Raw genomic sequence first — 11,862 nt, forward strand, 5'->3', positions numbered from 1 at the left:
CGTATACACTGTAATTATGAAACAAAGCGACATATTTGTACTAGACAAGTGTAAAATTACTGTGGATAAAAAAAAATAAAAAAAAAAATTATATATATATATTATATATATATATATATATTCTGAACTCCATGTGGATTTACAAAAACTGAGAAAGTCAAAGTGTTCCTTTGTGCCCCGCTCTCCCCTACCTCTGTAAATAAATACAATATAAATTCACGTCTCGCGCACTTTAATGCCCTTTGAATGTAACGTGTACGTTCCCTTGGAACTGGAATCATGGCGGAATTTCATGTGAAGTCCACTTCGCAGGGCACTTACGGTCGAATAAGACAACGCGTGAATGCTGCCTGAACAAGAAACCTCCTTACTGAAGGGAAAGTGTTGACTGGTGTCACTATCTCGCGAACGCGCCAGTGGATCTCCACCAAACCCAGGGGATCCCTTCAGCTCGAGGAGCCCTCTCGAACGCCACCCTCCACGCGTCGGTAGCCCCCCGGGATCGCTAGATCGGTCGGCGCCGGACCGCGAATTTAGCCATCCGTAACTCCCAAACCCCGGGGGCTATCCATGCGGGGGTGGTCTCATTCGAAAGAGGGTCTCGAGACATACACTCGATTCACGTTCGAGAGGGTTCCTCGAGCTGAAGGGATCCCCCGAATTTGGTGCGGAATGGCCGCGCCGTTACGGAGATATGGCCGTTCAAAGTTTCAATGGTTTTCCATAGACTTTCATCCAGGTCGCCAGTAGCAAACATAGGAGCGCGCTCTGCTGGACAAACTAAGTAATTACACCATTTCAATGCATTATCTGCATTATATCGTATTGTCCCGAATATAATACAATGTTTTTTTCTTGGAAATACATCTGAAAAAACGCGGTCATCTTATATTCAGGGTCTAGACTTTGACATGTCAATAATACACCCACAACAATAGGTGGCACCAAAACCGCATAAAATGAGTGTGCCATGAAATACTAATGTAATGCGTTGTAAAGATCTCAAGTGAAAACAAAAAGAAAAAGAAAACCTTACAGCTGCATGAGTCGTGACGGTCACGTTAGCCTGATGGGACCAACTCTACTTCTACTGTTAATAAGATTCTGTAAAAAAAAAAAAAGTCATATCGGCGGCATACCGATACCGATATATCGGCGACAGGCTCATATCGGCTGATAATATCGGCAAAACGATATATCAGTCGGGCTCTAGTTTGTAGGTACAGACATCCGTTGTGGGTGTTCTTGGCAGTTTTTATGAGGCTTTTTTAAAATAGTGTTCATATCGATATCTGAATTATATCGTATCGAACTAAATGGAACTCACCGATGTCTTCACAGACATTTTCAACATCTCGCTAAGTCAGGCTGTTGTCCCCACATGCTTCAAAGCTACCACCATCATTCCAGTCCCGAAGAAGTCATTTCCATCCTGCTTCAATTACTACCGTCCAATTGCACTTACCCCCATCCTCATGAAGTGCTTTGAACGGCTAGTCATGCACCACATCAAGTCTGCCCTCCCCCCCTCCTTGGACCCCTTCCAGTTTGCATATCGGTCCAAACGCTCGACCGATGACGCCATCGCCACTACCCTCCACTCAGCACTCACACACCTGGACAAAAAAGACTCATACGTCAGAATGCTGTTCATAGACTTCAGTTCAGCATTCAACACAATCATCCCTCAACAGCTCATTCACAAACTGGTCCAGCTGGGGCTCAACACTTCGCTGTGCAACTGGCTGGTCTGAATAAGCTCTTTTGCACTACAAATTTTTTTTGCACTACAATCATTATATCTGCTGTTTACTTTACTGGTTTGCACTATCTGCCATATGCCTTGTGCTTTATATACATATTTTTACATTTTACCTTATTTGTATAGTTGTATTTTGTATTTAATCTGTATTTATGTTATCTGTATGCACCAAGGGTCTGAGAGTAACGCAATTTCAATTCTCTGTGTGTATGTGCTGTACATGTGGAAGAATTGACAATAAAGCAGACTTGACTAAATTAAGAAGTATATCGTGATATAAATGATGGCCATATCGTCCAGCCCTGGTATCACATTTTATACTTATTTTCATAACACTTTATAACAGTACAAGTCTTTTGTAAAAACATCAGAAAATGGTTTAATTTAAATGTAATTATTGCATTTAAGAACACTGAAAGTGATCAAAAAAGAATCAAAAGGAGTAAAACAAATCTTATTTAATTATTTAAAATGCTTTTTAAAGAGACCTTGTCCTCTGGTGTGACATCTTTGTCCTATGGTGTGACAGAACAGGCGTCACACCGGTGGACATTTTCTGTCACACCAAAGGACTTTTCAGCCTTTTTCTGTCAATTAATGACCTTGTTATTCTAAGCTAACCTGTCATTAGCGGTTTGAAAGACACATTTGCATAATTTTCCATGATTATGTAGTTTAATTAAAAATATATAATTTAGGGGTGTCACACCAAAGGACAACAAAAAGTAACACTTTTGTAGTGGTTCCAAAAAAGTTAAATATTTGAACAATTCTGAAACAAAAATTGACCATGTGCTTATGTCATGAGCTTGACAGGAAGCTTCAGTAACATGATAATGAATGGGGTCCTTCAACTAATTTTTCTCTTTTCAACAGTTTTCTCTGGAATTAGCCGATTTAAAATGAGGACATGGTTTTCAGAGACAAAATGTATCAAGTTCCTACGTTTTCAGAAATGTATGGATGAAAAAAATTGCCATTTACTAAAATAGACACTTGTAAAATTATGACGGAGGTATTTATTACCATTTTTATGCTTTTCTTTTTAATTTATAAAAGTTGTAATTTATTGAACTATGCTAGAGACAGTCACACCATAGGACAATTTTGAGATTTGGCTCAAAAATGTAGAAAAAAAAAACCGAATAACACAGCAGATTTTATAACAACAGGTCCATCTAGGACAGGGGTAGGCAAGTTTGGTCCTAGAGAGCCGCAGTCCTGCAGAGTTCAGCTCCAACCCTAATCAAACACACCTGAACAAGCTAATCAATGTCTTCAGAATTACTAAGGCTATAGGCCGGTGAGTTTTGTTTTCAGGGTTGGAGCTGAACTCTGCAGGACTGCGGCTCTCTAGGACCGAACTTGCCTACCCCTGATCTAGGACAAAGAAATGTTTATTGATTTACTGCATTTTAAATAACTACAATATTAATTATATTCATTTTATCTTGTGGGACAGTGAAAATGCCATGTCATGTCAACAACCCACATGTCGTCACACTTCTCTAGTAAGTTTCATCTGTGTGTGAAGTGGCGTAGCGCAAATCTATGAATGAATGTTCTGAAGTGAAATAAACTTCAATGGAATAAAGTTGAATAGAATTGAACTGAAATAAAGTTAAATAAACTTTACAACTTTACTGTTCAGTGCACTGATGTCAGACTCATATTGGATAATAAAGTGTATTGTTAAATACCCTGTGCCTCCATTACATGATCATTGGAAAAACTGTGTTTGTGTGTATATATATATATATATATATATATATATATTCTGTTTATGTATATACTGCATTCTATATATAGTACCAGTCAAAAGTTTGGACACACAAATGGGAAAGTGTCCAAACTTTTTACTGGTACTGTCAGTGCTTAATTTGTAAATTAAACATTGCCGGATCCAAATCAGCCGTTAAAAGGCGCCGTGACCGACACTGACAATACAACTTCAGTTTTCCGGAACATTCAGTGATGTCACTAAACAGTGATGACACAACTATAGGAGCATCTTTCACAAGTTTCTGCATTAACCTAACTATACAGCCTAGGTTTTCAAACCCTGTGTAAAAATGGGTCGCCAGGATGATTTAAGGCAAATATATGTAACTTACATTAACAATAACAAAATTTGTTTCCATAAAAATAAAATACAATCATAATCTACATAGAAAAGTTATAAATATGCTAAAAAGATCTGACATAAATAATTAACAGATATAAAACAGATGTGAGGCGCGGCAATCCGCAAACAAGTTAACGGAAAGGGACCAGATAACCGAAATGACAGAACGTGCATCCTGTTTGTTTGCTTAATTACAAAAACACAAATGTTCTTTTTATTGAGAGTCTGCAAAAAATAAAAAAAAAATGTGACGTGACATGTGGCCAAGTATGGTGACCCATACTCGGAATTAGTGCTCTGCATTTATCCCATCCAAAGTGCACACACACACACCGTGAACACACACCCGGAGTAGTGGGCAGCCATTTTTTGCTGCAGCACCCGGGGAGCAGTTGGGGGTTTGGTGCCTTGCCTAGTCATGGTATTGAAGGTGGGAGAGAGTGCTGTACATTTACTTACTGATGTCACACTGAAGCTGTGTGATTTTCATAGTAGTGTAGCCTTTAAGCTCACCTTAAAATAATATGAAATCTTTAAAAATTACAGCACTGTAAAACCCCAGACCAGCAATAAACTGTCAATTTATAATATTATGGGTTTAAAAGTACAAGCCAATAATGCCTGTGAAGTAATATATTAGCGTAACACAATCTTATACAGCTAGTCAGCTAACTGTGTTCTGTAGCATCTGCGCTGTGTTGCTAAAACTATCTTTTGGATCTAACTGTAATTATTTCAAACATCCAAGTTCCATCCAGGTTATAATGTAAAAAAAGTATAAACATTAATCCCTTAATTTTACAATAAGTAGTGAAACTTACCCAAAATAAAGGCTTAAATATATTTTAAAAATGCACATTTAAGGGGCTCCTCTTTTGGTGAAAGTTTTCAGACAGCTTTCAAAATGGCGGCCAGACAGTGTGAACACATGGAGACCCATATCTCAGTGTGCAATCATCTGATTGATTTGAAATTACAGGAGGTATGTAGTAACAAACACATCAATTTGTTAAGACATCAAGTATGATAATACATTATTTTTTCTTTTTATAATCTGATCTCAAATATGGAAGTGTGCTTAATGGGTACCTGAGCTTAATAGGTACGTTTACCCTAGGCCTAATAAATAAAAAGAAAACAGATAGAATAGAAAGTGTTAGAGGCCTTTTTTGCTTTAGTTAGTTGTATAATAAATAAAAAGAAAAGAAATAGAGAAGCTAGTGTTGGTTCATTTTTTTGTTTTTATAAACACTTTGCGTTGTCTTACTCTTATCTGTATGACCAAAAACTGAGTATTTAATGTGTCAGCAGTTTGATCGCGCCGGTGCCTCGCGCACACACACACACACACACACACACAAAACGCGCGCCACATATTCTAGCAATTCACACTTGCCATCGCAGTCTGTTCATTATCAAAATAAAAAAATACAGTCAGCCAAACATATCAATTTAAAGAGTCAGTAGTATAACCGGTATACAGCTGCTGTTATGCCAAGCGCATTTTTGCGCATAAGAGGATGATTTTTTTCCGTCAATATGTGAACGCGCATGAAGCCTAGTCTACATTATAAATAATAGTTTAACATTGAAATACATTGCGAATATGGAAACATTGGATTTGTGCCAATGAGAGGGGTACGTGAGCCCAACGGTACTTTCAGTTTAGTTTTGGTTTCATTAGCTTTATATATTTTTCTTTCTTGATCTGTTCTGCATACCTTTAAATTTAAATGATTTGTTTTGGAGTGAGGGGAATTAGGCTATGATTATAGTGTTTATATATTATAATATTTAACTTTATTTGGTATTATTTCTGGTATTTCTGGTACTAATACACTCTCTCCAAACGTTCCACTGCTCACAAAAGAGTGGAGAGAATGGGTTAAGCAGTAGTACCAATCAACGAGAGCGATTTTGACCTTAAGAAAGTGTAATAATAATAATAATATAAAAAATAATGTTGAGGATCAATACATAATCTACAAATCATGTTCCAAATGCATCTACATAAACCCGCAATCGCTCTGTCTCGTATGCACGCACGCACTGTCACGATCTAATGCACTTGTTAATGCCAGATCTTTAAAAACAAAAACCGGAACGCAAAAATCCAAAATCTGACATTTTCCGGAACAGGATCCGGCTCAAATTAAGCACTGGGTACTGTACTATAATATAGCCTACACAAAGAATATCTGCCTTTTTTAACTGCCTAATATCGGTATTGGCCCTCAAAACCCCCATATCGGTCGGGCTCTATTCCTGTCGGTACATGCCATTGTCATTTAGAGCGCACAAGCCCTGCCTATTTGCGAGGTCCAGCGTCGTAAGTCCCTCCCACTTGCGTAGATTGGAAAGTGTAACAGCGCCGCGTTTTGACTTTGAATAAATATCATATTAAACCATATCTCGATTCCTGTTTTTTATTCCCCAAAATGAATACCTCTTGATGATAATTGGAATTTATGCCATTTAAGATATTGAAGACTCTTATTACTTTACATTTTAATTTGAAACTGAATTTAACATTTAAGGACCCGCGTGGACCCTGAAAACCTCATCCCAAACACAACTGCAATGCTAAATTATGGTTAAAGAAGTTGCAGCTCCCACAAGTGTACTCGACCACTCCATGCTAGGTTCTTAAACCAGACCTTTAGGTTTGAAGAACCCATTTAACGTCCATTTTCAATATAATAACACCTTTTAAAAAGTATTAATTTAAAGTTAGATTTTAAAAACCAACCTTGTAGACTTGACCATATGTGCCATTTCCAACCACTTCGACCAGTTCAAAAATCCCGGCTGGGTCCTAGAGAGAAACAAAAGGAAAGTATAAAAACAGAGAAACTATGTCCATGTACATTAAAATAAAACAAACAATGGATTTAACAATAAAGCTCTCCTGGCTGTGTATTTAACACGCATGCTAGTGGAGTTCAAACAAAGGAAATATCGAAACTCTTAAACGATGGCCATTCCACAAATTATATATATTATGATTGTAACGCTTTCTCTCGTTTAAACAAAGACTGCGATACGTTCGAAGATTCTGAAATCATCTGTATCTACTGCAAAACACAATGAAAACAAGCTAATGTAGTCGGTACAGGCTAACGTTACTCACCCGTAGTGAAGAAAGGTCTATGTCTACTAGACTTTTCGCTGGAGAGTCGTTCGCCATCTTTCATTTGTAGAAATAATGTTTGTTGTAACAGGACTCTTCACTCCGCTGTACACCGTCGCCCGTAACTACCTGTGTCCGTTTTGTTTACTGTAGCTACATTTCTCTAGTGCAGGACACACGCTATTAATTCATTTTGCGTTCGAGGGGATTGGAGCAGTAGCTCCGTGTCCTGCAGAGATGACCGATTCGCTAGTGAATCGTTTTAGATGGTCCTTTTTTAGGACTCGGTGGAACCGATCGCAAACCGTGTCTAAATTACTCCACTGTAAACTAGCTTATACTTTGTTTTGTAGTTCAACTGTGACGTGGGAATCATTTTGTAATATAATAGTTAAAAATAATACTGTTCATATTCAACATTACTGATGTGTATTTTATTAATAATAATGGAATCATTACTGCTAACAGTTGTTAACAATGGTGTCGGGAAAAATAAACAACAGTCTTGGACTCAATCTTACCAACAAAATAAAAGTAAAATTTGAGTAAAATTGTTTTATTGTTTAAAATGTATCCCTTATGAATTTGTTTGGTGCAGCATTCTATATGTATATAGGTATGTTTGGGCTGTTATAAATGTTTTAAAAAATAATTTATATATTATAGAGTTGTTTGGGGTGGGGATAAATTAAAGCGATCTGTGATGACGTCACAAACGTGTTGCATTGTGGTCTATGGAGCGGCCTGAAGTGTGCATATTACCTCCTTGGTTTTTACCACAGCCAGAGATAGATTTTAGCCTCCTAGAACTGATGAGAGATGAATATGGGGGAAATTATAAGATCTTTAATTCATACATCAGAGGAAATTATTACAGTTATTTACAGATTTATACCTGGTTCTAAAGATCCTAAAACAGGTAGAGCAGCAGCAGCAGTAGTAATCCCTGAGTTTAATGTTGAGTGTGGAAAGAGAATTACCGATGATATATCTGTATATGCATGTAAAATTATGGCCATGATTATTGCTTTGCAATGGGTAGAGGAGGTCAGGCCAGTGGTAATTGCATCAGATTCATGTGCAGCATTAATGAGTTTAAAATGTTGCAACTCCAGGAGTAGAGAGGACTTGTTGTATGAAATACTACAATCATTATTCAGAATTCATCAAATACATTCCGCCAATAAAAACAAAAGAAGAAGAAGTGTGCATATGAATCAGACTCGTTCCCTCTGTCAAAATCGAGGGGTCGAGGGTCTGTCCATATACACTTCCCTCGCAATCGAACTCGGGTTCGGAACTTCGGACCAAGCAATCGAACCAAGTATGAAAGCACCCTTCGAAAAAAAATTTTGTCCAGAAAATCAGGCAATGGAAATCTGGCAATTAGATGTTTTAATGAAATGATCTCAAACTTGATTTTTACCGCTATTCTGAAGTTATTGTAGATACTCATTTGCACTCTGCAAAAAGTGAGATGTCACGCCAAAGCAAAAGGCAGTAGCTTCCACATTATATACAATATTTGGGTGCTGATCACCATTTACAGAATCATTATAGTAACATCTGTATAAAATCTAGTGATCATTGGCTAGGCTATTACATATATAGTATACTTATATATAGTAATGTAATAACTAATAACTACCAGACAAAAAGTTAAACGTGAGTGTGTTTTGCAACCAATTTATTTGCAATGTTCGCTAACATTAAAGGATGCAAGACATACTTAGCCTATTGTTTTTACATCGAACTGAATGAAAATAGCTTAACCTTAGAACGACTTGTGGATTGATGTGAACGCCAACAGAAATCATGCTCAGAATGATTGTGAATTAAACATCTCCGATGATGTTCATTGCAATGTTTTTTTTATCGAGTTACAAGAAAAGGTAGGAAACGGATTTAATTACGTACAGTAACTGATTTTATGTGATACGCTGTCATGGCATTCGACTCCTCACACGTGCAGAAGTGGGCAGCCCTAGACTGAGAGCTGGCATCTGCATTACAAAAAGAAAAAGAAAACTTTAAAGATTATTTACGATTAATTATTGTTGCCAAATTATCTAGTCGTTACTTGTGTAGCCGGGGAGGTGGCTAGTAGTAGAGGGCGTGGCCATGCAGGTGGGTTGAGTTTTTAAGTGGTCATCGGAAGGGAGGCCTAGAGACGACTTCGGCTGTAGATGGAGGAGCTGAACACGCAGCAACATCGAAAGCTTGAGTTCTGATAGGTCTGGAGAAGGGAATTCAAGTCTCTGATCCATTGCTTCAGTAGATGGCGGTAATGCTCAATTGGTGATTGCGAGCCGCCAATAAAAAACGAATAAGAAGAAGAAGAGGCTTAGAGACTGCGTCCGGTCTTTTTGTGTGGAGGCGCTTTGTGGTAGCACTTCCCTGTTTGTTTGTTTGTGCACGGACATGGTCTGGGTGAGCAGACGCAAACATTGTGCTGTCCTCTGTATGTGTGGTACCTCTGTGCTTGATTGTGCACATGGTCCGGGTGAGCAGGTAGGCTAAACGAACATTGGTTGTTGTGTTAACAAAGCCTTGTTTCATTGAAGTAGGATATTATGTTTTTAATGTAGATGTAAACATCGTGGATTTGTTTGCGGTTGGTCACGCTCATTCTTCTTTGATCTGGAAAACCTTTTTAAAGTAGTTCGGGATTGATGGCCGTGTTGCAGGTAATTGCAGAGGTTTTTATATAGGATTTGTAAGCGTTTTGCTTTTATTATTTTAATTAAATTTAAAATAAAAATTAACAATTGGAGTCATTTTTCCTTGAATGTTGTTAATTGTGTTTGGTTATTTGTTTGTTTGTATTAGGTTTAGTTGATCGCTGTTCCTCCAGTGTTCGTTGTATTTCCTCAGCCAGCCGGTCCTTGTATGTGCGCGCTGTATGCTTCCAGCGCAATTCAGATTTGATGTTCGTTGTGAATCGGACTGGCTAGCAGAGTGTTTTATTTTCTTTCTTGTTTGTTAGTTTTTTCTTATTTGTACATCACTTCCAGCCTCGTGTTGCCATTCAACCTTTGTACCCTTTATACATGTTGATGCTTTGAAACACCTGCATTATTTATTTGCATGAGGGTTATGTTTGCAGTGATATTAACCGTTGATTTGGAGTACTACTTTTGAGTGAGGTGTGTCTTACATGTAGTAGGAATTGAAGGGTGTTTGTCATTTCCTTTTTTTCTTTTTGGATTACTTTGTGCAGAGAAGCTTGGATTGTATTTGGGTTTATAGAGGGTTGGCTGGCTATATTCTTTGTATGAGGAGAAATTAATTTCTGTTATATGATGTATTTAGTTTGTGTTTTTGTTATATTGTTTCATTTGTATGAATAAATGTTTTTTTGTGATGTAAGTTTATGATTACTAGTTTTTTGTGGTCACCCTTGCTTGAAGGAGGAGTTATAATTTGCTGTAGTCTGCAGGGTGACCAAATTTTTTTTAGGGAGGAACAGCGATTGGCTTGTATGATGGTTGCTTTTGGCAACATTGGACTGGTTTGCTGCAGTTATGGTGGAGGAGCTGCAGCAACTATGGGAGCAGTTGGAGCAACTGCGAATGGAAAATGAAAGATTAAGAGGACAGCCCCAAGTTGGAGGTATAGCAAGTGTTGTATCAAGTTCAGCCCCCGAAGGTAATGGACAGCGGCTTGAACAGGCGATATATTTGCCTAGAGAGAAAATGTTCGAAATTCTCTGGTAAAGCGTCCTCGGGCTCGCCTTCGTTGGAGGACTGGATTGAAGAGGTGGAGAGCTGTATTAGGGGGAGACACATGTCTGAGTTAGATAAAGCCATGTTTGTTTATGATCATCTTGAGGGGGAGGCTAGGACTGAAACTAAGTTTAGGTCTGGGGAAGTTAAAGAGAATTCCACTGAGATATTTGCAGTTTTGCGTGAATTGTATAGTTCTTCTCCTATGTGACCTTGCAACAGCAGTTTTTTGATAGAAAACAGAAGGAGGGGGAATCATTACAAGAGTTCTCTCATGCATTGATGGATCTTATGGATAAGGTACGAAAAGCTAACCCTAATGTTGTGTCTGACTACCAGGTGGTTCTGCGAGATCAGTTTTATGAAAAATGTTCAGGACCATACTCTTCGAAGAGAACTAAAGAGGTTGGTGAGGCAGGATTATTCCTTGGCCTACGCAAAGAGGCAATGCGTTGGGTGGAGGAGGGACAGCCTCAAAGAAATCGAGCAAGTAAAGTAGTTCCTCACTCATTTGAAACTCAAGTTGTGAAGAGAATCGGGTGGTTAGCTCTGAATTTTTAGAATTGAAAGATATGGTCCTAAGACAGCAAGCACAATTGGATTTGATTTTTAAAACTGAGTACTCCAAAAGGGGCTGTAGGTAATGTTAGAGTTTCCAGAAGTAGATTTTGCAGAGCACCTGATGGCCAACCCATATGTATTAAATGTAATCAAGCTAGTCATATTGCAAGATATTGCACTACCAATATGCAAACTAGGTCCTTGCTCGCATCTGGCTCTAGTGGTGGGGCAGTCGTTGAGTCAGTCTCATTGACGGAAAACTAGAGCCCTCCAGGGTGCAGAGCCACACACTGGAGAGTTCAAGGTGGTCTTTCAAGGTACTGATTTCAATATTCTTGTTTATGAAGTCATTCTTGGCTTTCTCTAGTAGCTGTTCGGCATACTGGAGTCTATTTACCAGGTCTTTCTGGGCAGCCTTTGCATGTTGTTGGTCGAGCTGTGCTGCTGCCAGGGCTGCTTGGAGCTTCTTAACTTGTTCCGTTGTTTGCTGCTCCTTCTCGTTGGGTGCTTTGAGTTGATCTTGAACTTTCACTTCCAGCTTGTCTATGCGGCGTTGAGC

The 11,862-nt window shown here is 38.4% G+C and overlaps 1 protein-coding gene and 1 long non-coding RNA gene across 4 annotated transcripts in view; one reads left to right on the top strand and one right to left on the bottom strand.

Moving 5' to 3' along the window:
• LOC107566655 (mitogen-activated protein kinase kinase kinase kinase 4-like) overlaps positions 1–7,362 on the bottom strand; it is a 107,365-nt gene extending 100,003 nt beyond the window's left edge. For 2 of the 3 annotated variants that reach the window (XM_016252155.1, XM_016252154.1), the window contains exons 1-2: positions 7,018–7,361; positions 6,637–6,702 (exon numbers count right to left, since the gene is read on the bottom strand). In XM_016252155.1, the coding sequence (XP_016107641.1) occupies positions 6,637–6,702; positions 7,018–7,074 (123 nt within the window). In that variant the 5' untranslated portion in view covers positions 7,075–7,361. Of the gene's footprint in view, positions 1–6,636; positions 6,703–7,017 lie in introns of all 3 variants that reach the window. The other variant, XM_016252156.1, reaches the window with a different exon arrangement.
• A 2,026-nt stretch (positions 7,363–9,388) lies between these two features.
• Positions 9,389–10,273, top strand: LOC107566654 (uncharacterized). The gene is made up of 3 exons (XR_001606534.1): positions 9,389–9,528; positions 9,606–9,704; positions 9,847–10,273. It is a non-coding gene; the product is annotated as an uncharacterized lncRNA (long non-coding RNA).
• The last annotated feature ends 1,589 nt before the right edge of the window (positions 10,274–11,862 follow it).

The sequence above is a fragment of the Sinocyclocheilus grahami genome, unplaced genomic scaffold (assembly GCF_001515645.1).
Source record: "Sinocyclocheilus grahami isolate Dianchi unplaced genomic scaffold, SAMN03320097.WGS_v1.1 scaffold1090.1, whole genome shotgun sequence".
Lineage (NCBI taxonomy): Eukaryota > Metazoa > Chordata > Actinopteri > Cypriniformes > Cyprinidae > Sinocyclocheilus > Sinocyclocheilus grahami.